The sequence below is a fragment of the Rhinolophus ferrumequinum genome, chromosome 11, assembly GCF_004115265.2.
Source record: "Rhinolophus ferrumequinum isolate MPI-CBG mRhiFer1 chromosome 11, mRhiFer1_v1.p, whole genome shotgun sequence".
Lineage (NCBI taxonomy): Eukaryota > Metazoa > Chordata > Mammalia > Chiroptera > Rhinolophidae > Rhinolophus > Rhinolophus ferrumequinum.
In genome coordinates this window covers 64,237,714-64,264,307 of record NC_046294.1, presented here as the reverse complement: position 1 = coordinate 64,264,307, position 26,594 = coordinate 64,237,714, and the positions used below count along the sequence as shown (strand labels likewise).

The 26,594-nt window shown below is 43.5% G+C and overlaps 1 protein-coding gene across 3 annotated transcripts in view; it reads right to left on the bottom strand.

Moving 5' to 3' along the window:
* The window catches only part of FAT3 (FAT atypical cadherin 3), a 507,587-nt gene that overhangs the window by 32,941 nt on the left and 448,052 nt on the right, over window positions 1–26,594 (bottom strand). For all 3 annotated transcript variants that reach the window (XM_033120991.1, XM_033120992.1, XM_033120993.1), the window contains 8 exons: window positions 26,116–26,505; window positions 23,323–23,537; window positions 21,978–22,115; window positions 20,872–21,015; window positions 17,683–17,880; window positions 14,032–14,830; window positions 3,127–3,261; window positions 1,131–1,288 (listed from right to left, as the gene is read on the bottom strand). In XM_033120991.1, coding sequence (XP_032976882.1) covers window positions 1,131–1,288; window positions 3,127–3,261; window positions 14,032–14,830; window positions 17,683–17,880; window positions 20,872–21,015; window positions 21,978–22,115; window positions 23,323–23,537; window positions 26,116–26,505 — 2,177 coding nt within the window. The remainder of the gene's footprint in view (window positions 1–1,130; window positions 1,289–3,126; window positions 3,262–14,031; window positions 14,831–17,682; window positions 17,881–20,871; window positions 21,016–21,977; window positions 22,116–23,322; window positions 23,538–26,115; window positions 26,506–26,594) is intronic.

Genomic DNA, 26,594 nt, shown 5'->3' with positions numbered 1-26,594 from the left:
CCTGATCGACTTGGATGTGACCTATGAAACAATCAAAGGACAGAAGCTAGACAGGTCCACCATCATCCCAATTAAGCCTAGTGATAGAATCCTAGGAAGGAAACATCACTAGCCATTTCTACTTGAATAGATATTTCCTGCTGGACAGACTCAGCGTGTCTCTGAATGCATTTATAACGGACTGATATAGCAACGTGGTAAGAATAACATTAGATTAAACATCTTCCTTCTTCTTCCTTCTCCTCCCAATACTGGAGGGCTTAATCTGGCCTACAGATGTCCAGAATATGATTTTTTTTTGATAAAATGAGTTGTAGTGGTAAGACTGAGAGTAGGGGGAGAGCATGGAGTTTAAGAGAATGGACTGAGAGAGACGGGAGGGAAGGTCCAGGCCTTACCACTTATTAGCTATGCAACCTTGGGCAAATAACTTAACCTCGCTGAACCTCCATCGTCTATTTCCTCAAATGGGGATAATCATACACATAACAAATTTATTATATTAACTTTATAATAAAACTCAGATGTTTATGTAAAGCTGTTAGTATAATTGTTGTTTTCAGGAAGGCACCAGAAGTTCTGAGCTGAGTACAAATGCCAGACTCGCTCTATAGGAAATCTGGCTGCCTTTGGAAGGTTTCTGAGGCTGGGAATGATTTAAAAAATTGGGTTACTAAGGTCATGATGGGACATATGGAATCTTCTATGCCCCAAATCTCCAACTTCCTCCCTGAGCAAGAACAGAAGTTGCTTTCAGAGGTCAGTGGGGATAGACCCATGCGGTAGAAGAATATACAGCCACTCTTTCTAAAGGACCACCCCTACTGTGGAATTGATTAGGAGATACATTCTAATGAACTGTTGAGTGATTACAGCTCAAAGGAGGCCGGTCCTTGAACTCACTCTAGAGAGATGCCCCAATCTACCAAGAGCCAATTTTGAAGCTGAATGTACAAAAGGAAATGGGGTGTTGGCACACTTCCCAGTTCTGCTGCTGCTCCCCTTTGCCCTAAAGTCAGCTTTTGGTGTTCTGAATTTGAAAGACAAAACGATTTCAGCAGTCCCCAACCCAAGAGCCAAAATATTAACATGAGAACTGACTGCAGGAAAAGATAACCCACTTTAATTACCTTCAGAATTATGCAGGGATTTGCTCTGGTGTACATTATAATCCCATTGCTTTGCAGTGTTCGCAGACGCAGAGCGAGCTTAAAGTCCTCTTCTTTGCTATTTTCAGAAAGCCGGTATTTGATGTAACTGTTTCCAGCAAAACTGAGAGAAGTGTGCCCTGAAAAGACCATTACGAGAAGACACATATGCTTTTAACTTCCAGCAATGAGCAGGGACACATGAAATCACCCAACAACTACCAAGTAAGTTGATTAAAGACCATGGGAAGTTAATGAAGGCATTGAGGAGAACCATTTTTGATTGAAAACTGGTTCTCCATTTCAGGCCATACTCTAATTTCAAAGTGAAAAAAATATTAACTAGTCAGATGCCAAAAAATCTTAGTTGTCTAATGCCAAGGGCAACTTGGTAAACTCTATAACCAGAATTTTCCTAATGTTGCTAAATTCCTAGTTCCCATTTTCTAAAATGAGCACTATTAAAGGATACCTCTTTATGCCCACCCCTATCACTGAGGCACTCAAGAATTTTCAATTCCATGGATAAGACACAACCATATTCCCCGTGTATTCTAATGCAAAATAGCCACATTATGACATCGGCACTAATGTAAAAAAAAGGTAGCTGATATAAAGGAAGTTCATGTCACGTGAAGTCACAGTTACACCTTCTGACCTTTAATTTTAAGGCTCCTCCTCCCAGAATTTTTGTCCTACTGACATTGTCCAATTCTCAGTTCATCCTCTTTTTGATACTACCTCCAACTTTATGTTTTAATAAGCAAAGTAATAACTGCAAAGTTGTCTTGCTGGGATGAAAGGTGGAAAGTGTGGAAATCTACCAAATAGATGATAATTATGGCCCATTAAAAGTTTTCTATATAGAAAGGATAAGGGGGATGGGCAGAAAGTAACATCTAAAGTTAGGTGGCTTGGCTTTATTGTCATCCTACATACCTGGCTTTATTGTCATCCTACATACCCGTACCTGCTCTATGCATGGCCTGTATGTTGGGGTAGGGACAGAATATCTTTTAAGTCTAAGCCTTAGATGATTTCAAAGGCAAGTATGCAGGTGATCCCTTCGTTGCACGGGCAGCTCTGCTCTTAAAATCAACTATGAAAGCTTTGGCTTCCATTTTTAAGAACAGCGCTTCTCTTGCAAAGGCTGAATTTCTAAAACCTACTGCTTAACAAAGTGCCTTTTTAACTATTTTTTCATTCCCACTATAATTACCATTATAATCATTACTCAATAAATACTTCTTGTATTCTAAATCTGGTTATCAGTTATCAGTGTACCTGTATTTTAAGTATATCCTCTACCAAAAAGAGGGTTCTATTGGTACCAAAAATGAACAATACTATTTTTAGAAGAAAAAAGTGGTAGAGAATATGTGAATCAAATGAAGTACTGAAACTGAGTGAAGATCAGAAACAGGATTATTTGGATTGAAATAACATAAATACTTTTTTCTTCCTTTCTTTAAGACCCAGAGGTGAGCACCTCTCCTTTGGCTGACATGTAGTTAGTTAGACATTTCTAGTGGAGAGTCTGCTTACTTGGTGCTTTAGGCTGGGCTTTCCCGAGGAAAGGTCACCGGGACTGGCTCAGCTCTACTTTCTTGTGTGCTTATGGGTTTATGCAGCCCTCTGAGCTTCAAAGGTCATGCCACAGACACCCCAACTCCTCTGCCTAACCAATAGCCCTCTATGTTCCATAATTTCACACCCTCACATCCATGCGACATGACTGACGAACACATGTTGTGGTCTCCCCATTACACTATAAGGAGTCCACAGTCACTTAGCAGTCTGCAGCTGCAGTAAGTCCCAAACACATTTGAGGGTGGATGTTAACTGCGGTCCATTCTGAAGGAAATGTTGCATGCAGACAGAAATATCTTCTGGAAGGGCTAGGGCAGTGTAATTTACTCAAGGGCAAATACTTCAGGTACATGAATTTAGACCCTTGTCATTCCACCGCACTCTGCACCTGAGCACTCTCCGAGCTTCCCCGGTGGACACTGGCAGAGAAATGGTCTCCTGCTGGCTTCGTAACTGACACACTGCATGTCCCCAGGACACGGCTTCTCCACGCAAGGATCGTTGGACCCCGGGCACAGTCCTCCTGTGACAAAGGGGGGACACGCATGATCAGTACAAAGGGAATCACCCTACACTCCAGGGAGCACAGGAATGTTTCAAGAACTGGGCTCTGCAAGCTCTGAGCTAAAAGACAAAGAGGCCACCCAGAAGCTGGAGTACCTCAGTGGGCTTTCGGGGTGTGGGTGCCCATCAGAGGTCCCTGCATCTACCAAAAGCTCGCTGTTAGACTGAAGGAGGTTGGGTGCAAAGAGAAAATGCAGCGTCTACTTTTAGGCTAAAATATGCTAAGGTTGTGACTGGACCAAGTTCAGCTGGAAAAAAAACAAAACACACTACATGAGCTCTGGTAGTATTTCTTGGAGTGGGGTTCCTGCATACTGGTGGCCATTTGAATGCGTCACTTGAGTTTAGATTTCTTCTATACCTCTTTCTCGCCCTGAAAAATTAGGGGTAGACATCAGAAGAGGTTAGCTGTTGTTCTCAGAGGGGGAGAAAAGATGTTTCTAAAGAAAAGCACGACGAATTCTAAATTGTGAAAGCACAATTCACATTGTTTCCTAATCCCTTCTGTGAGATGCTATTGTATTGATTTGCTGTAAATGTGCCCTACCGGCTATCAAAACTAGTAGCATTATCCTTGGCAAAGGAAGGCTTCCTTTTTACTTGTTCGATGTTCACAGCACAGTAAGATAAAAGGTTAATCCTTCACACAGGAAATCCTGGAAAGCAGATTAACTGATTAAGGCAGAATTCAGGCCCCAAGTGAGATATTTCAGAACTGTGGCCATGGCAAATACGGGTCCACTGAAAGAAGTGCTCTTTTCAAAGGTCTTGGATACTTCAAACATAATGAGACCACTTTCAGCTTGGTGAGAGTTGAAGCGGTAAAAGTAATGACCGAAAAGGAGACACAAATGAAAAATAACCCACAACGAGGTAACAGTGGCCTAGAGGAGCGCTGCTTCTCTGTGAACTGAGATCATGCCGACCGCAGTAGCTCTTTTCCTCAGCAAGATCTGGCCCATTATCGTATCCCTTTCCATCCAAACTCTTTCCTCACCATTAAGCATGTTGTCCTGTTATAAAGTCATTTCTTTGTCCAGGAGAAAGCAAAAATTTAATGCTAACAACATACAAACATTTGAAGAACGGTAATCCTGGGGAAGCACAATGTAAGTAGCACCGGCAAACTCAGAATTCATAAATCCTATTTTCCACTGATTTAGAGCTCAGCCAAAAAAGATACTCTTGGCAATGATCCAGCTTACAAAGTCTTCAAAGATGAAGGGATTTTTAACTGAAAATTTAGAATGATTTCTACAAATGGTTGTAAAAGACATAAGGGCCCTGAAATATATCTTCCTATTTCCATTCCAAGAAACCTTTATTCCTGGTACTTATTTATCAATATTTATGATACTTCAAAAAGCTGTTTAATCACCTCATGATGTGTTTTGAGAGGTTTTTGCTAACGAGTTTTTAAGCAACTTTTGGTGTATTTATTCAACACATAACTTTTTAGGGCCAATAATGTGATAGGCCTGCACATAGAAAGCTGAAAGGAAATGATCCTGCCCCTTCCTCCCCGAAGGAAACAACACCCAAGCACATGATTACAACCCAGTAAGGTAACTGCTTTGCTAGACATATGTGAGTGCAATGGAAGTACCGGAGAAAGAACAGTTGTGTTTCCTGGGAGAACGTCAGAAGGCCTCGCAAAGGATGGGAGCATTTTAAACGCGGGCTTGAAGGGGGCTTGAGGGATGAGATCCTTTGAGTAAGAAGGAACTGTGTTTCATGGGAAAGAACCATCTATAGTTAGTGGCTTAACTGCATCCATGTGTTTATGCTTATTCAAGGTGTTCTCAATTCTACCATCTGACATTTTGCTGTCTCTGTGAGTGGCTTCCTTTCAGCTTCTGACGGCCTACATACTTCCTTCCAATTTGCTCCTAAATGTTGACTAGTTAGTATATGCTCAAAAAATGCAAACGGAGCACAGGGAGGCAGCAATGTGCATAAATAACCACAAAATGCATGACATCAAATTGATTGAACTCTCGATCACCTGGATGTTTCCTTCCAATTAGATACAGAAACACCAATTTATGTATTTAAGTAACCTGTTACTTCCTATTTCATGGACATGCTTTTTTCCGTGTTCTATTTCAGCCAGCCTAAGGATATCCTTTCTATACATTTCTGCATTTCTGAGATACAGCTATATGCAGAGGGTGGCAAAAAAATGTACACACATTTTAAAAAAAGAAAAACTTGTTAAAATTGTAATGATATGTACTGATAACAAAAGATGAATACAAGTCACATTTGACTTCTGCAATTACAAGAGGTGCTCAAAGTGGTTCCCATCAGCGTCTAGACATTTCTGATTGGGGCAAACTACTGCTTGAGCAACATTGACCAAGGTGTCCACTTGTATACATTCTTTTGGCACCCCTGGTATACTACAGTCACGGTCTTTTCTGCTCTAATGCAATGGCTACATTGCATTATCAAAAATCCAGTTTAAAAGCCACTGTTTCAAAGGGGAGAAGAGGGCTCGATAATTTCAGACCCATGATAGCAAAGCTACTTTCTCTTACAAGTATTATGATAACATTTTTTTTAAGAGCTGTAAGTGCATATTATATATAAAAGCTAAACACTGTATTTCAAAATAAATACAGCATTTGAGTACTTCTCCCTTTAATTCACATGTTTTGACCTTCTCTCTTGCCGTTAGTCCTGCCCTGGTAATTAGCACAAGACTTTTCACTTTATTACTCATATCCCTTATATTGGGTTAAATCACAAAGCCACTTCAACTCACAACTGGACTTCAAACTCACAGCTCTTTTTCTTCTTCTTTCCTTCAGTCATAACCATAGAACCCATATCATTAAATCCATTATATTAACGGATTATGTTAGATACAATCCCTGTTATAAAACCTCTAGCTGGAGGATATCTAAAAATATATTAATATGAATATTATACTATGTGCATTCTAAAATTAATAATATAAATATTAGATACATAATAATGTGCATTTCTATTTATTCTAGCAGGCACTAACTCTAATAGGTTACTTTTCTTTCTTTTTCTTTTTAATAGGTTTTATTTTAAGGTAAAGGGGACAGCTCTTGGCAAGGGATCTGTCTCTTGATGCTCTAAAAAGCCTCTGGGGCCTCCTCCCCAGTCCCAGTCCAAGATGGGAGGAGCCATAAACATTCAGTCTCCAGCTGCTGCTGTCAGCTCGTTCTGCTCACAGTCCACGCTCTTGTGGCTCAAGGACATAAGAAGAAAGATTAGAGTCAGAGGTCAGTGTAAATGTGACGGCCTCCTTAGCTGGGGGCAGATGTGAGCATGTGCACAAAATGCAGTCTATTCCCAGTAGAGAGAGACCTTTAGTTACTGCAAAAAAGGTTTCCCCTAACTAAATACTTCCCATATGCAATATTGTTCCCTCTCTATTAACTCTGATAAAAAAACCAGGTCCTTCCTGAAATGCATATTGTCAGAGGGACTTGACCTTTGTATGCCAGCACTGAACAATGTTGTGTGGCCCTCACCCTCAGATGTACCCAGATCTGGGTCCTGGAGACACATTCCTGGAGATAACAACCATCTTTCCAGACAAAGCATTAAATTCTCTAGCAACATACAATCCAGTATGCTTGAGATGAATGCTGAGGGGTTAACTTGTTTTCAGAAATCATATGTTTATGTTATTCCCTTTTCAAGGAAGTGTATATACCTACCATTGCAAAGAGCTTCACAGACCCTCTCTTTGGTGGCAGAAAGTGCCTCATCAGCTCCCGAGTACCAGTGAAGAGGCAACTGTGTCTGCTCCCATTGGCTTCTGGGAGGAAGTTTATCTTATTAACTATCATTAAATAACCCAGGTTTAATTAACTTGCGCTGCGATCCGTGACAGCTTGGGGGATGGGGGCTCTAGACCTACATGCTCTGCATCCCCAGGCATCCATCAATTTGGTGCCAGAACGAGCATGAAGGGAGAAGGATCCCAGTTTATCAAACCGGCTGATGCCATTTGTTGTATGTCGGGACAGGACAGAAACAGCAGACATTTTAGCAACTGTCAGAACATAAAGCAGGCAGAGAAAGCTCTGTTCCCTGGAGTAGTGTAATAGAAAATGGTGCTGTTTGACAAGCAACACACGTGGCTTGTGGCCCTGACTAGTTGTTAAATTTATTTACTGTATGACTCTGAACAAGTCACTTGACGTCGCTGGGTCTCAATTTCTTTTTCTGAAAAATGAGGATAATGATTCTTCCTAGAGCTGTGAGAACTAAATGGACGAATATATGTGAAAGCAGCTTGCAAAGATAAAAGTTTATAGTAAAAATTATTACTAAAAGGTCCCCAAACCGGGGTTACTAGCTTGACTCAGCAACATGGCAGAGACCCGACACAAGTGCGATTATTTTTCTGCCATCATTTTTGGGTCCAATTCATAACTTATCAATTGACAGACAATATGAAATACTACGTGCATGGGAGCCGTGAAATAAAACCCGGAGCTTTCAATTAATTAGCATCACAGGCCACGTGTAGCTGTGGACACCCCTTCACCACCTTGTCATGGGCGGAAGTGTTCTTCTTTTCCTACAGTCTCTCCATGAGAGAAACATGTACATGATGTGGCCATTGTCCAAAAGAAGGCTTTCCACTTTCTGAAGTTTGGCTCAGATAGAAATTTAGGTCACTCTCTAAGACTTAACAACATACAATTCACTTGAGCAGAAGTTTCAGAGCTTTGGAACCTGCAGGGAGGAGAAAGGTAATCCTCTTGAGGTTTTAGAAGGTTCTCGCCACGTAGTTAGTGACTCTTCTCCTTCATCTCCCCAGCATTGCCACAGGCCCCTGGAGTAAGTTTATGCCTTTAGCGAACACATCAGTATCTAGTTGTGATGATTATCTCTGCACTTTTAACTGATTCAACCTCTTGATTTATGTCTCTGCCTCATTATACTGGGAATCCGATAACTGATGGTAAATTAATGGTAAACATTACACTGAGACCCCAATAACTAAATGGTAAACACCCTGAATTCATACATTTTACCAAGATGTTGTATCTCGGCAAATGCCACATAAGTCAATAAGCTTCCCTCTTAATTCCTGGCCTGCTTAAAATTTTAAAACACGTTCTCTTAAGGTCTCTTGGCTTTGAAGTGGTCCCTGGTGGTTCTCCCAGAAGCACAGAATCATCTGTAATGGTGTTTACTTGGCTCAACCATACTTTCTGGATGATTTTGCTAAAGGCTAAGTGTAGTTTCATTAAAGACAATCTCCCTGGGGCAGTGGTGTGTGGGAGAAATACATGAGGGAATATCACATGCTGAGAAGCTGGCATCACCACGGGGGCGGGGGGAGGAGGGAAGGGGGAGGGGGGGTACCTCCCAACTTCTCCTCGCACTTTGGGACTCCGTGGTGGAGATGAGGGACCTGCAGAGAGACCTATCTGTTATGAATGAAAAATAGAAACCTTCTAGTTTGCAGGAGGAACTTGGTCAAGATACTGAAGGTTATTCGAAATCACCTATCATATTGGGACTGCTGACTCTCCTCCAGGAATTAGCATTAACGATCCCCAGCCCAAGTGCAAACACAATCTCAGATTTTTCTCTGCTTTTTAAAAAACCATCAAGGTTAAGTTTTAGGTATCTTATTGCCTCCAAGAAGCTTTCATCATTTTATTTTATTGTGCTTATCGGAAGCATATTACCATGGCTGCCTATCACAGTCTCTGTTTACCCGTCTTACTGTCCTCCTTCCCAGGACTGTCCTGACTCCTCACCGTCCAGTCCAGCGGAGCTCCTTGTCATTTGCCCATTGCTGGTTCATGTTCCATGAAGATGGGGACCACATCAACCTCACTCACCACTGTATCTTTCCAGCACCCTGAACAGAGCCTGGCATAGTATTCAATTCACTACTGAGTGAATGAGCAAATGAAAGGGTGCCCAGATCCCCAGAGGGCCTTTCTCTTCACTGCTTCTTTGTTTAAAATGCACTCCCTGCTTGGCAAGACTAATAGGACCAACTATATTGCTTCTGATGCCTTTCTTGGTCTCCTGTAAGTAGGACTGTGGACAGCCCCTTTATGCCTCTTCTGTGCCCCACCCCAACTCTTTATAGATCCTATTTGTTTACAGCTAAGGATCAAAGGGACTTCCACACTTAGTCTAGGAAAAGAGGATTCAAGGGGTCATAACAACTATCCTTAGATATCTTGCAGAGGAGGAGTTAGACAGGTCAGGTTCTGTGTGGTTCTAAAGGATGGACTTGGGTGACATTACAAGGAGGCAGATTTTGGTGCACTGTAAGGGAGAAGGTAGTCTCAGGTCCATCCTGTGAGGTCGTGGGTGCCTGGTACTGGTGTTTAAACATTGGCTGAATTACTGTGCAGGGGTAGAGGAAACAGGATGTCTCTAATAGGTGAGATAGGTGAGAGGTTGGATTAGGTGATTTTCAGGTTCCTTCCAAATCTGTGCAGAGGTGGTAGGGTACAATGGTGAAGACTGCCAGGTGTGAATTCCGGCTTGGCCGTTTACTAGCTCTGGGATGTTGAGCAAGACAATTGACATTTCCAAGTCCTAGTTTCCTTAACTTTTGAAGAAAGTTAATGATACCTACCCTTTAGGGTTATTGTAAGGTTTAAATGCAATTATATATGTTTCGAAAAACAGCGCACTAACTGGTAATGGCTCAATAAATGGTTAGTTGTTAGGTTTGTCCCTGCTTTCATCTGTGTACTGACTTGCACATTTCTTACCTCCATTCCTTTGCTCTAATGCTCCTTGGCCTGGAACCTTGCCTCCCCATCCCCTGCTTAATTCTAGGCATCCTTTCAGACATAGTTCAGGCGGCATCACCCTCAGTGATGCTTCAGTGCTCCAGCGCTTCTCCTACTTCCCTGAGCAAACCCTTAGGACAGTGCTATATCTCATGGTTGATGGCAGGACTGCGGCTGTACCACCTCTGCCTGGGATAGTGCTTCACCACGGCAAACTCCCCATTCATTTTATGTGGAGTCCCGTTCCTTTTATTAGGTTCCATAGCTGAATCGGGACTTGGCAAATCAGGCATCTCCTTTTATCATAACTCATAAACACACTGGTCTTCAACTCTGATGGTCTCCTGGGGAGTCCCTTCTCCTGGACAAATGTCTAGTTTGTGATATATATTTCTATATTAGATTTTTGAAAAGTCAGTGAAAATTTTCCAAAATGGACAATCAGCTCAGCCCCACGTACCGCCCCTGATGCTCTGTCTGCTTGCTTCCCCTGTAGGAGGAGCTCAAGGGCACGTCTCATGCCCTAGTCATTTAGGTTGGTGTCAGGCTTTCTCAGCAGAGTGACAACATTCATTGAACGTCTACAGTTTACCAGGCACCACCTCCCAACATCAGAACTTCGTATCTCTTGAACTTCTGTTCAAACGTGATGCTTGATGGTGGCTGGATTTTAATACGCCTATTTGGCACTCAAATTCCAGCTCGTTCTCATTTTGTCCAAACAACTAGCATTTTGGTTCAAGACGCTAATGATGTTAAATGGACCCAAAAATCTGCATGAGAAAAGTCTGCATGAGAAAAAGTTGGGAGCAGGATAAACCACTGAGACCAAATATGTGTAAACATTACTACACGGCCCAGAATGGGAAGCTATCTCTATTTATCATCCTAATTATTCCACCACGTGGTGGGAAAGTCCATTTATTGAACCTGCTGATCTTCCAGGGTAAACCAATGACTGGCCAATACTAGCTGTGTGTGTGCGCGCGAGCCTGTGTGTGTTGGCGGAGGGTGGGGGGGGGGCATTTGTTGAATTAACTCTCCTTTCCAACAAATGAGAAGATGCCTAAAATGCCTAATGCTTTCCTTAATAGCTCTTCATTGTATTTGTATTTAAGAAGACACTTTACAAGAAGTGAGAGAGCTGTTATTACTATAATTAAAAGCGTGCCCCCTGAACCTGGAAGAAATTTTTTCTACTTTATCTTGCTGTGAGATTTCTCAAAGTTTGATTTCCTGACAACCAGCATTAGAATCACCCAGACTACACATATAGATCCTAGGCTTCACCTGGACTCTCCTGTTATACCTGAGTATGGGGCTCAGCAATGAGTATTTCTAGTAAGCCCCACATGCACTGGAGTCTGAGAGACCCTCTGCCATCCTAAGGTGGTATTGTGAGGCTGAAGGTCCGTCTGCTGAGAAAAATGAGATTATTTGAGTATTCCTACAGAGCACATAGCACTGGGGTTATGATTCAAATAAAAAATGGAGGAGTTCATGTTCTTAAGATGCAGATAATAAAATAGGGGCCCAAGATGAACCTTTATTGAATCAGCATGCCACTCTCACCAGCTGTATGGCCCCAGGCAAGGCATGGAGCTACCACATGTATAAAATAGAGATTATCATATATCACCTGGTGGGATAGGACTGGGCCAGATGACCTTTTGGAGTCCTTGAACCACTAAAATTGACTATTTTAGTTTATAGCTTAATTATAAGAGTGACTTGACGGTGAGAAGAGGCTTTGAGGTGGACCCGAGTGCACAGAGCTCTCACTGAGGAAAAGTTCGCTTTGCAAACCAAGGCCTCTTTGTGGGATGTCTGGGGGCTGAAGCACAACAAATTCTAGCATTCTGGGTTTACTGGGATAGAAAGGTTTATGAGGAGTAGAGAATAGGACTTCTGGGCAAGGATACCACCTTGAAACTTATTGTATTTAAAACATTAGTGTCTCATGCAAAATGCAGAGCAAGTCCCCCTCCCTCCAACAAAAGTCAACCCTCTAAATCCCTCCTCTAACAAATTCTGCCAAGTCTGCCCTCCTTGTCTCTTCATGATGAGCTCATACTCATCCCTCAGGACCCAGCACCTGGGTCACAGAAAGCTTCCCTCTGGCCACAGCAGGGCCTCTGTTCTTTCTACTCCCAGCATTTATTGTAACAGTATTATTATAGACAGGTACTTGCAAACTGACTTCACAATAACCAAGCTCCTACGGGCAGGGTTTGTGTCTTTGTCTTATTCTGAATCTTCAGTGCCTAGGACATTGCTGTCTCCACAAATTTTTGCTGAGTGAAACAAGTTCTCAGAGCACAAGGATTAATTAGCTGGTTTAGTTTTTCCTGGAGGGTCTGTCTGGGACTGTGGTGAGTGTCGTTTGACCCCTGCTGTGAATTACTGCATAAAGGCCTTAGCAGAACTTTGGTGCATAAATCAGTTTGCCAAAAGAGGAAATCTAGGTAAGGCGAGGACAGCTGGCATTCATCAATCCTGCATGTTGGTGGCATCTGTCAGAAAGGCATTGCACCTAGCATGAATGCTTTGAATTACTTTGGAGATAACTTCCATAGTCAACAGGTCAGAGACCATTGCATCTACCTGATGAAAACACAAACAGAATTCACTTGGTACCACAAAGTGAGTGGCTGGCACTCTTCTGGGCTGCTTGGAAGCTGTCAAAATGTCTCTCAAAGGGAGCAGTGATCTCTGTGGGCTTCCTCTGATGGGCTTATTTTCCAAATGGCAACGAAGAACTTTCTACAAGGAAAGTGGCCAGGGGCTCTGCCTATCCTCAATTACCTAAAGTGATGTTTTACAAATGGCCTCTCTTTGGGCCACAGTCCCTTTGGGCTCAGTTCACACTGGCTAGAAAGACTCCGGGTGCAATTTTCTTGAAAGAGGGCAGTGAATTTATGGCTCCACATGTCAGAGAGAAGAAAAGAGGGAGAGAGCAATGCTTCTCGCTGACCACTGTGGGCATATGAGTCTGTGCAGTTATGGCCTCTGACCAGGAAAGGTCAAGGTTCAGTAACCCTAGTTACATCAACACACAGGAAGCATTCCATCGTCTCTGCTGCTCTGAGGGCGGAATCCATCTTTTGACCTTGCTCCCAGATGTCTGGCCCCGTTTTCCACCGAAGCAAATCTAACTGCCCTTGCCGTCTGCAATAGCTTCTTAACTTGCCTCCCTGCCTCTGGTCTGACCCCGTCTAATCCATCCCCTTCTGCCGCCAGCATGCTTTTGCAAAAGAGCGGATCCTGTCACTTCTTCACTTCAAATCAGCCAATGGTCCCCACTGCCCTGGGATCATTTCTAAAATCTTCATCCTACCTAACCCTTGTGTGGTCCTTGAGCTGGCTCATCAATCTGATTTGTCATCACTCCATGCTCCTTCCAGTGACAGGAAATCTGTTTCAATCCCCTCTGTGTACGTTCCTGTCTTGCCCTTAAGCCTTCCTTATACAAGCTGCCCCTCTGCTTGGAACGCTCTCCCTCTCCTACCTGTTTTTACACGTCTGATTCCTATAGGTTGGTGCAAAAGCAATTGCGGTTTTTGCAATTATTTTTTACCTTTTAAACCACAATTCCTTCTGCACCAACCTAATACTTACCCTTCACCTCAAACTAGAGATACTCCCTTTAGGAAATCTTCCCTCTAGATTGGGTCCTACCACAGGAGTTTGTACTTCCCCTCGCAATACTTATTGCATGGGCTCAAGCTAGCCTGTTTGTATGTCTGTGTTGCCCATAAGCCACACCCTTCATGGGAGCAGGGGCAGGGCTTGTGTCGTTTACCCCCTCAGCCCCAGCATGTCTCATGGTGACTAGACACACCTAGCAGCTGGTCAGTAAATATTTTGCCGAGTGAGTGAATGAACAAATGCATGCTTACGAGGAATGGTACCCCAGTTCACTCAACTCTCAGGAGGTGAGGGGGGCGGGAATTCTACCCTGCACTCACCGTTACAGGTGCAGCGCACGTTCCTGTAGAAACGCGGACACACAAAGCTGATGCGAGCTGTGCTGTAGGTCATGAGTGCGTGGGAATCCAGCGACAGGCCTTGCTCGCAATGCTGCTCCTGACAGTCCAGCCCCGAGCAGTTCTTTTCCAGGATGGCCGAGATGCGCATGACGTTCTCCAGATGCCTCCTGGCGTTGGACAGCTTCTGGATCAGGTAGGCCGGCTTGTAGAACTCACTGCTGTGCATCTCCACCGCAAACAGCATGTCCAGCTGGTTGGTGCCCGCCACAGGCTGGATGCTGATGATGCGCAGGCTGTCCTGCTTCTGGGTGAGGACCGCGTTGCGCAGCGTGCGCCGGAACCCGCGCATGTGCAGCCCCACGAAGTCCTCGGGGGACACGTTCTCAAAGCGGATGGTGACGGTGTTCTGCAGCATCTCGTGCACCAGCTGCTCCACGTGCACGACCACGTCGATGGGCACCTGGAAGCGGCCGTCACTCACCGACACATTCAGGACATACTTGCCGCTATCCAGGCCTCCCAGGGCGATGATTTTCCCATCGTGGCTGTTCACTTTGAACAAGCTTTTCTGCTCCGATTTCAGGGCAAATGTGAGCACGTCATACATGTCTTGGTCTGTGGCGTGGATCTTCCCGATGACCCCACCAGGAAAGTCGTCCTCCATGGTGACAATGAAAATTTCCAGAGGGATGGCTGTGGGCTTATGGATACTTTCCTCAATGACCCGCACACGGATGTAGGAGTGAGAAACTTGCTGGGGTTTGCCAGAGTCTTTTGCCTAAAACGACCAAGAGGGGGAAAGGCGAGGAACTCAGACAAAATCATAATCATTTGAAAAAAGCAACAAAACTCAGAAAACATCTACTCCTTTAAGCACCATTTTGCTTCTTCCTCCATCCCCTGCCACTAGTCGCGAAACGCTGAAGATGTGGATTTAAGTAAGAGGAGTGATTTATCACCTTCGGAACCCACATGTACGCTCTGTTATGGACAATAAAATGAGTCAAGACAATGCAGCCGGTGGGGATAGATAGGGAAGGAGGCTAGAGCGTTCTACGAGATCCAACATGCCCACAACAGGCTGCTCTTGTTTTAATTTTGCACAGAAGCCACAAGGGAACCTCATAAAGTATCATTCCCACTTACAAGAAAAAATTTTGTTCTCTTTGGATTCTTTCCTTTTCATTGGACAAGACGGCACCTTTCTGCACACGTAAGAAACATTATTTAAGTAGGAATTTTACAGTATTAAGGTTTACAATAAAAAAATGGTAGACCAAAAGGAAAAATAGGTAGTCTGAGTAAAAACTTTTGATTTTCTTTCTTTCTATCAAAATTGATGAAACAACCATTCTGACAACAGATCTTTACTGACTATCTGCCATGAGCAATGTGTAGCCAATGCCGTAGGGCTTCAGTGAAGGGCGGATTCCCATGGCCTGGGTCCCTAGGGCACGTGTGGTTTTGTATGTGGAAGGTAGTGTAAAAGCAGGGGCGTGGGTGTCCCATAGATCTGAGTTTGACTCTTAGCTCTAACGCTTACTACATGTCTGGCATTGAGTCAGCCACTTAACTTCTCTGAGTTTCAATTTTTATATCTTTAATACAAGTAAAATAGTAGTATCTGCCTCACATGATTCTTGTGTTGTAAGGGTTAAAAGACACAGTGATTGCAAAGTGCTTAGCACAGGCTTGGCCCCTAGAAGCACTTAGGACATGAGAGTTAATGTGATTGTTATTTTTATTATTACCATTACCACATGCTTTATTTGATGGACGTATGTGAACCAGAGATGCTGACATGGAAAATTCACGTAGGAAAATATACATTTAGCAAATCAGGTGGAACTAGAGTTTAAACTGTGGAGGGCCTCAATCGATAGTGATGTTTTTGGATTTTATAGGCCAGAGGTTGCCCACTCAAATGTCAGAGGCCAGAAAGATGACAGAAAGGCAGGAGCTGCTGGGTGTAAGGTGATAGACTAGTGAGCCTGTGGCCTGAGAAGGACTGGAGAGTCATGTCTGCCTAAATACCATGAAATTCCAAATCTAAAAGAGTCTGAGCCAGAATTTAGCCTGCAGTCCACACATTTTTAGACAGAAGGAAGCCACAGATGGTTTTAGTTTAGAGCAGGGGTTAACATACCTTTTCTGTAAAAGGCAAGATAAGAAACAGTTTAAGCTTTGGGGGTTATGTAATTTTTATCAAATACTCAGTTATGAGTCCAGCATGAAGGCAGCCACAGAGCGTATGTAAACAAAGGGGTGAGGCTGTGTTCCAATAAAACTTTATTTATAAAATATAGGTTGAGGACATGATGTGGTCTAGGGGCTATAGTTTGTTGACTCCTGGTTTAGGCGAATGACATAATAAAAGCGGAATGATTAATCTGGGAGGGGGAGGGGGCAGATCAGAAAATAATGAGGCTGAAGGCAGAGGAATCACCCCAGAGGCTTCTGCAATCGTATGAGGATGGGGCCATATAGACTAAAGTGGGCCGATGGCAAAGACAGTGTAACCGATGCCAGTGCACACGGGGACTTTACGAGGCAGAAACGCAGGATGTGATGGTCGTTTAATATAAGGGACCAGGAGGAGAAAGCTCTGTATGCTGCTTCCAAAGTCTGTTTTCTAACGACCCGTGAAGATATGCAAAGAACTCTTACTAGCGTCTGTCGCAAGGCACTAAAAATCTCTCCTGCACTTGAGTAACCTATACTGTGATATAAAATTATTGACATAATAATGTTGGAGGTGTGGGTGGCAACTGAAGCATTCATTGACATACTCAGAGCCCAAAGTCATTAATCTGGAAGGCTTCATGGAGTAAACCATCACTTATCAGAAGAAATAATATATACAATGAAATGCCATACAAATAAAGAATTACTATTGTGATTATTACTACCATTAATAATGACTTTAGCTTGCCTTCTGTGGCAATTGTGGGTAAAAAGATGTCACTCGGTTTCACTGATGGGACACAAATCTTGGTACTGGCAAAATTCATCCATGGGAACTTTCTGATGCTCTCTCATTTCCTGTTCCTATCCACACGCTTTCCATACCTGTTACTTTTGCCTCTTTGTCCCATTTGATTTTAAACAGGCCAGTGACCTCGAGGGAGCGTCAATATTGGGAAGCTATTGCCACCTGAGTGCTTGGCCCCTCCCTGCCTCACTGGGAAAACTTACCAAGCAGAGGTCTCTTCAAAAGCAGAGGCCATGATATGGCTCAATGAGAACTAAGATTGGTGTTTTCCCAAGTGGGGTGATGTGGCAAATATTACTCAGTGCAAAGCACCAAGCCTTGACCAATTAGTTGTCTTTGGGGGTTAATTAGGACCCTAGCAATTTTTAGAATGCAGATTTAGGCCCAGTAGACTGTCTTCTTGGCACACCCTATAGGAATGTCCCTTCTAAATTATGATGCTTCCCTACCTTCCTGTTCAATTTCACACACAGAGGCCACTTTTATTGGTGTGAAATTGAATTTGAGATTAAAAGGGGAACATTCCAGCATGGTAATGAATTATGTTGACTCGCTCCACAAAGGAAAACCAACCAAACGGGCACAGCAACAAGCACAAGAGAAAGCCAGCCTGATGTGCACAGAGCAGGAGGCCATACCTGGACACACAGCACAAATTCCGGAGACTCTGTGTGCCGGAAGACCACAGCTGATCTCAGGATCCCATGTGGGTCCAACACGAACTCCTCCTCCTCATTTCCCGACAAAATAGAGAACGAGAAGGGAGGCCCATTGTGAAAGGAATCTCTGTCTGTCACCACCAGCTGCAAAATGCTGGTGCCTACTGGCTTATTTTCCTGCATAAAAGAGGATAGTAAAAAGGAAAATAAAATTACACCTCTGTTCACATTTTAAGAAACCCCATCATTACCAGCTGAGAGTGCTGTGCTAGAAAACAGGGTTTCAGAGGAAGAGATTCCCTGTGATATTATCTTGTCTTCGAAAATACGCTGGCATCTGTAAGCATCATGCTTCTTATCTTTGTCTGCCTCCCCACGACTGCCCCATGAGACAATGAGCTGCAGGTAAAAACACAGGACTTTGCTTTGAATAGGTTTATAGGTTCCAAGGATGTTACTGCTACACCTTCTCTTTGGGTAGGCTGGATATGCCCTGAGTTCACCAGGACAGCTCTGGGAATACATGGTACTCACCCACTTTTATGATTACGTCTAAAGTCCTCTCAGGCCGAGAACACATCAACCTCTCGGGATGAGAAGTCCTTTCTTCACATTTGTCACAATATGATTATGCTAAGGCCCAACACAACATTGGACTTTTTTGGGGAGATAGCCTGGCAACCTCCCATTAAATATACGAAGGCATATGTCAGGTGGGAAAAATGGGGCTCTACTCCCAGCCCTCAGAACACAGTTTTGCCATGTTTCTTGAGGAAAGGGAAGGGGGGATAGACTATTTCTCAACTTGAAAATGAAGAGAAAGGAAATTTTTAACTTCAGAATTTTTGGAAGCTCTGATGTTATTATGCAAGCATTAGTTTTTAGAACCTCTCTTCCTTTCCTCCCAAAATGGAAACACAAGGGCTCTTTGTCCCTCCTTCTTGGGTTAAAAGTTATCCTCATTTTGCAAACGCCAAATTAAATTCCTCTGTAGCTCAGGCATTGGTTCCCTGGCCCCACTCTGTTTAGACTTTAGAATTATCACAGCTTGGGCCTGAAGTCAGTTTCATTAGTTCAGGCCTTCTGACGACATCAATTTAGGATTAAATGAGTTAGGGTCACAGAGATGAAGACAATGATATCCTGTCGTTTGGAGGGGGAGTCCTGCATGGGGCAGACACACTCAAGTTTTATGTGCTGAATTAGTCTTATGAAATCCATGTGTTGGAATAAGAAAACTATTCTGGGTTGGAACAAGGGAGAAACATTTTTTTGAAGGAGAAAGAGAAAAGGACCTCAAAGACCTCTTCTTTTGCTCTTTCTCTCAAGTGGCCTTTTGGTCTTCAAGAACTAGACATGGTCTCCCTCTGGAATCAGTTGTGGAACCCCTCCACCCAGCATAGCTTTACTATTTTACACTGAGAACATATTTAGCACCACACAAAATAGAAGATTTATTGATTTGTTTGCTCAATCTCTAAAGGCTATTTCCTCCACAGGAGATAGATACGTAGATAGATGATAGATAGATAGATAGATAGATAGATAGATAGATAGATAGATAGATAGTTAGATAGATAGATAGATAGATAGATAGATAGATAGATAGATAGATAGATGATAGATAGATAGATAGATAGAAACATAGATACATAGATAGAAAATATGTGTGCCCTAGGGTCACCATCTGAGAAAGAAGGGTGAAATATAACAGACAGGCGTTGCAAACATGAGCCACAGTCACTGCTCACGGGCAGAAGTTCTTGGTTCTTTTTCTGTTGACTTCCTGTTGTGCATGTGAAAACAAGTCTGTCAAGCTGATGGATGTGTGTCATAAAACTGAATGTTGAGTACGCAAAGCCCATTCTGTTTAGGGGCGAGCACACAGAGGCGGTGAGAGGCAGAGAGTGCCATTGTGCGCGACAGCCATGGAGAAGAGCAGTCCGAGAGACAGGAATGGAGGAAGGTGTGTGGAAGCAGGAGAGGGATAAAAATGCACAGCTGCTGGAAAAAGCATCAGAAAGGAGAGGAAAACCAAAATACCACCGGTAAAGGAATCGGGTTTCGCTGACAAAGGGGTAGGAATGAAGCAGAGAGCTGCTAGCTTTATGAAGCCTCAGCCGGATTCCCAGACAGCTCAGTGGTACAGGGGGAAGCCAGCTATGGATGGCCAGACTCAAAAGTCTTGAATGTTATCCCACAGGGGACCCTTGAGCCCTGGCTCACTCTCGTCTTACCTTCTACCCACAAAGCCCTGCGAACCCATGGGGAGTGATTCAGAGGCCGAAGTGGATCAGGCAAGAGCTGATTCTCTAAAATTTCTGTATTGCCCTTCCGATCTCCCCCGCTCCCGCCCACGACATGTGGATCTATCCCCGTCTCCTCTAAGTCCTCCTCCACACCGACAGTATTCCTGGACTGGATTTCCCCATCCTCCTAAAGTCGGGCTTCCAGCTTCTAGAAATACTGGGAAATGAAGGTAGCTCGGCACCTAGTACTGTGCTCATGAAATTATCTTTGGAATAAGAAAAAAACAGATGGAAAGAAGAGTCATTCCCTCTAATTACAGAATATTAGCAGTACATTACTCTATCCTGCAGTCTACTTTTACAGAGCAGGTGGATTTAAAGTGCTAAACGAACTGCTTATAGAAGAGAGATTTTATTGGGTAGCAGCTCTATTTGGATGCCCAAGCTCCCTTTGACTGATGACATGGTTTGTATCAATTGCCCTCCCATGCCAGACTAGCATAAAGTGGTTTAAAGGCAGCCTGTCATTGTGGAAAGAGAATAGCTTTTGTGGACGACAGACCTGAGTTCAAATCCTGACTCTACTCCTTAAGGGCTTCATGATCTTGGGTGAGCTAGGTAACCCCTCAGAACCTTAGCTCCTTCCCCGGAAAGCGGGAGCTGATCCACCATCCCACTTCACAGGGCTGTGGTGGGGACAGATGGTGTATGGAAAGCACCTGACACTTGAAAAAACCCCATTGGTAATAATGTTTATTAATTAGTTGCAGTAGAAGAAATCAGGCTCTTTTCATATCAGCCTTATGATGGGACGAGTAGATAATAGGTAAAAACAATAATAAACCATCATGAGTAAACCACAGCAGAGGTAGGAGGCTAAGTACATAAGGACAAGTGCCTCATAGCCAGGTTTGCTCACCTGAATCACAGCAGTATAGTTAGCAGGTGTAAAGACTGGGCTGTTGTCGTTCACATCAGAAATGTCAATGTTGACGGTGGCCGTTGACGACATCACAGGAACACCACTGTCTACTGCCTGGACAAGCAGGGAATATCCAGAGACCTGTCGAGGCACAAAGGGCTGACAGTGAAGAAGCACCTTCTTCCTTCTGTGCACACTCAGGGTGTTGCAGGCTCTGCTTTGCTAAACATCATCCAACTTTGCTTTGATTCTACACCAGGGTTTCTCAACCTCAGTACCAGTGACATTTGAGGCCAGATAATTCTTTGTTGTTGGGGGCTGACCTGTGCACTGTAGAATGTTTAGCAACACCCCTGGTCTGGACCTACTAGAAGCCAGTATCACCTCCTACCATTTTGTGACAATTAGAAATGTCTCCAAACATTGCCATCTGTTCCTGGGGCGGGCGGGTGGGTGGGTCTGGGGGTGGGGGGTGCAAAACCATTGGAGGTTACAACCACAGCTCTCTGCCTTTGTTCAAACACAACCACTGTCAACATTGATCTGCCTTATTTATCAGTTTTGATACTTCTGGAATTATGGGACTGTATTATCCAGTGTGGTCTTTCTGCTTTTTCATCACTACTAGAACACCTTTTCCCATATTTAATTTCTCTTCGAAGACATATTTTTGGTCAAAAAAGACTTAATTTAACCTTGCACAGAGGAATTTTCTGAGTCTTTCTTTTTAACCTAGATATTTTCAGATGATCCTTTTGAATCTGCTCACCTAGGGCTAAAGCTACTTATGAAACCAGGACCTCAGGATCTCAATGCTGAAGATACATTTCTGTCTCCTTGCTCTAGGAAGGACCAAAATTCAAATCAGCCAGATAGACACATATTTGCTTTTTCTTTAAAACATCCGTAAATAAGAAACTGCCAGTATCTGTTAGCAGAAAATTATTTTAAACGTCTAACCCAAATACGTCATGCTGCGTTTCAGCCCATCCCTCTCATTATTTAGAATGGAGAATCTTCCTGTTTAAACTCATGGAGCCCGTGTCTGATTCCAGTGAAGGGATGGGTGTGAATGGGCAAGAGGCTGGCTTAAACCAGCTTACCCGTTCCCGGTCCAATTTCTTCTTAACCTTCACAAGGCCCAAGAGAGGATCCACAGCAAATTCGTTGTCCCGATCTCCATTCACAATGGAAAAATGAATCTGTCCATTGGGCTGGCTATCTGCATCTTCTGCTATTAGCTTCAAGAGACAGACGCAAAACAAAGACATGACATACAAGGAAAGCTTTATTCTTACTAGAGTCCCAGGTCTGCACACATGGGCACGGCTCTGACATGTTTCTTAGGTGCTATGCCCACCAGTGACAGTGATCATGCCCCCAGGGGAAGAGAGGATGGGTTGGCTCAAGGAGGAAAGCACCATTGCTGCAGCGACCATTTTATTTCTGTTAATTTTTACCTGCCTACAACCTGATGCTTGCTTGTTAGGCTTGATTTTCCTCAGGCCTTGAGCTAATAAGGACAGAGCCAAAGCTAACTGATGGGGATACTTTCACGATTCTTGTCCAATTCTGCAAAATAATGAGTCCGTCACTGAGCTGGGCATTCTCTAAACTTATACATTTCCATGTTAAGAAAGCCCAAGAAAATTCCCTTTCCCATAAAGCCAACACACCCTTCACTGTCTGCTGCTCATGTTGGTGATGTTGGAATATATATGTAACCAAAATAGTCTCATACTGTCAAGGAAGGAGAGAGGACCTGGGACGTTTACCTCTGATGTGTAAAGAATACACACCCATAACCTGGTGCCATGGGAGCCAGAGATAAGGATGAATGGAAGGGACCTTTTCAATCTAGGGATGGTAAGGATGGCAAGGATGGGACTCATTGTTACCGAAATGTAATTTGTAAGTCTAAGAGAGCCTGCCTTCTCCCAACACAGGGCTTGTCCATGTTTATATTAGAAAAAGTTCTGTCTGGAAAAAGCTCCTTTAAGAGTGTCAGATATACATCTTAAACTTGCTCCCATTTGCAGCTGCCCTAGTCGTGTGTGCGTGTGTGTGTGTGTGTGTGTGTGTGTGCAGGGAAGAATTTTATTCTATCCTGAGCCACCTAATAACTTATCATCTAAGGTCACAAACCAGTAGGAACCATCATTAAAAATTCATTCCATGGTATATGTTTTGTTCTTTTAAAAAAATCACTCCTAGAAGGACAATGATTACCAGTCACTTGTACCTTGATATAAAGAAATTTATCAGACCCTTCCTAATAGACAGATAGGAGAAGGAACAGTTGAAAGCCTAGTACTTGACTAGAGTTCATGGGGATAAAAGGATACTGAAAGGAGAAAGTATGAAGAGAATCAAGGCCGACTTTGCTCATTTTTTCACTCTGCTGAGGATCAGTAGCCCCAGATATCTGGACGTCACACTGGCACCTACCAAAATGACAGAGTCCCCAACCAAAGCGTCTTCACTTATGACGGCACTGTACACATCTTGGCTGAACTTGGGAGGGTTGTCATTCACATCTGTGAGGTTGATGTTGACGGTGGCCACGGCGCTGAGAGCTGGGGTGCCCCCATCTTTGGCTTCTACCACCAGGTAAAACTTTTTGCATAACTCATAGTCCAGGACTTCAGATACAGAAATCCCCCCTTGGAAGAAAAATGGGAAGCTTTAGATTTGATTAAGAAAACACATTGGTCAGCAGTCCCATAATTATGGAACTTTTTATAACATCATCGCCAGCCGAGACTTTTAGACCTTCAGAAATTTATTTATTTAATGCCCTGCTGAAAGCATCCAGAGTCTCATTAATGTTGTCAGTTAAAATACAGCTATCCATCAGACACAACTGAAGACATGAAGTCTTTGCATGTTTCTGCAGTAGTTCCTGAACTTCTCTCAAGCAGCCTGAAAGTCTCTGGCATTATTCACCATCGTGTAACTAAGGAGCAGGGGGAGGAATAACATTCCTGGTAAGTGTCTCCCGATGATTCCTCAAGTGGACCCAGGCTGACCAAGGATGAACTGAGACATGTGGGTGCGAACATATGACCCCACCCGTCGTAAGTAAATACTTGCAGACTTAACTGAATTAAACTAACCAGTGTGGTGCCTCGCCAAGTTACAATGTACTTATCTAAAACTATTATGGCACAAAGAGGGCAAAGAAGTCAGAAATCTCAAGGTGTAGTGACATAATGGAAAAGGAAATACCTGAGAATCAGTGGCCGAGAAGTAAGTGTAAGTTCAGTGTCCACAACTACAGAACAGAGATAATGCTCATGTCACAGAGATATTTAAATTAAATAGAACAGATGGAAGCAGGTAGCTGGGTGCCTCCTCTAGCAGAAGCTCCATGAGTGCTAGTTCCCTCTCATCCTAGCCCTTTCTGGTGACGACCCAATCCAGTGTTCTGTAATTGCTAACTGGTCATTATACTCCCTGCATGTTCTCAAGAGCATTGACCTTTCTCCTCCCAGAAAAATAATCATTAGGACCATCCATTCACATTTCCAGAGAGGCAAATTCTCCAGAACTAAGGCTGCTCTTCTACTTAAGGTGAGAAACAGAAGCCACACCTCTTAACAAGAACCTATTTCTCCCCATAATTAAGTTTTCTTAGCAATTATCACCCTTAGAGCTTTATTTTGCACCCCAGTCTTGTTACCCGGTGACAAATTTAGATAGTTGTTAACCATTTCCCCATGGTGTCCATATACAGCGGCTATAAAGACACAGGCTAAAGCTAACATATTTAAATGAGGAAAACACCCATACATTTTAATTTGAAGTAATGACCTTAATAAACAGAGTTACAGCTGGGAGAAGCTGCTAATGTAATTCCCCCATCAATATTTCCACCTCCTTATACTTAAGGGCAAGGACTATATTTCCTTCATTTTTCCTCCAAAGCATAGCAAGGTAATTTAGAGGTTAAGCATGTATTCCAAAGTCAGGAAGATCTGAGTTCAAATCCTGAATTCCCCACTTATTCACAGTGGACATTAGGGAAATTATTTAACCTCGCTCAAGTTATGTTTTTCTCATATGGAAAATGTGAGAAATAACTAATGATTTAACAGGAACCTGGCATATTGGCCATGTTAAATAAGTATTGCTAATTATGATAGTTTTTTTGTTCATGTTTACTGGACTATTCAAAGAATGGACCTCCTTTGTCGCCTTGCTCAACAAGTGCCTATTCCTTGGGTAATGAGGGATTATGCACAATGGCCAGAGGTGTGAGACTCACCCTTCGTATCTGCAAAATGGGACTTTCTTGACTATTCATAGAGGAATAAACAAATAAGAATATCCATGAAAGTGCTTTGAAAATATGAATACAAACACTCTATGAAAATTCAAGAGTGGATATGTTTACTCATCAAAGAACATCCAAACTTGTATTCTGAATTACCATCTTTAGTTACCCAAACTGCCCCTAATACTCCCTGATGAAGAGAAAGCCTTAGGGTTCTCTTTCTGTTCTTTTGGTTTATTTCTAGGCACCTTTTTCCTAGGTGATGCCACATCTTCCCTCAGATTTTGAAAAGCACCTTTGAAAAGCGTGTGGTGAGAAATCAGTGTTATGACGAGGAGCAGTGAACAGGACTCAAATATGGTGCCAGTTCCAGATGACTGGGGTGCTGGGTTGAGAAGGTCTGCAGGTGGCCTTAAGATCACTTATCAATGTCTATCTTGGTAGGTGACCAGAGAGTGGCAGCCTGAGTGTGGACAGTGGCAAGTGGATGCTAATCTCTGGAAGTACTTCCAAGCACGTCAACATGTGATCCAAATTACAAAAAAAACAAAAACAAAAACAAAAAGACAAAAAATAGAAACCAAAACGAAAAAGAGAGAGAAACAAACCCTTGCAGTCAGTGTGCAAATACTACTTCCTCTGCCCAGCTAGGAACTACATTACTGCCCCCCCCGCCACCCCAACTTCCTCTGGGACGTCCTAGAGCCAACCTGAGGGTCAAGTATCCACCAAGTGAGCCCACGGCTGGGAGCTTCAAACTCAGCAAGGGACCTCCTTGGAAGCAGAGTGCCAGAGGGCATTCTGGGGTCTGCCTGCAGGCCCTGCTATGGGAAGACTTGTTTCTGCTGCCAGGGAGGTAGCAGGAGGAGAAAGAACCCACCAAGAAAAGTGGTTAGAGGATTAGGAAGAGAAGCAGGATAGAATGAAGCCTTGAATTCTAAATACATAGGTTGCTGTTTACCCACCTGTCTTTGGGTTGATCCTAAATTTCCCTTGTTCATTCCCAGACCTGATGAGATACGTGATCTCAGCATTTGTGCCAATATCTTTGCTGGTGGCAAACACAGCAAGGACTTGGGTGCCAGGGGAGGTGTCTTCAGGTACTGTCACCAGATAGTCCCTCCTTTCAAACACGGGGGGATTGTCATTAATGTCCAGGACGGTGATGGTGACGGTGGCGAGAGAGGACAGGGCCTTTCCAGGACTCTGGTCAGTGGCCTGCACGCTGATGTTGTAGGATGGCTGCTGCTCACGGTCCAGGGGCTGTTCCAGGATGATGATGCCAGATGAGCCTTCAATGGAGAAGAACCCATTGGCTGAGTCGGCCAGGGAGTACACGACCTTCCTGTTGATGCCTGCGGGGGATGCAAGAACGTGAGTGCATGCGAAGGCGGCCTGACCCTCTGCACTGGCATCTTGTGGCTGGGCTGACTTTTGAAATGCC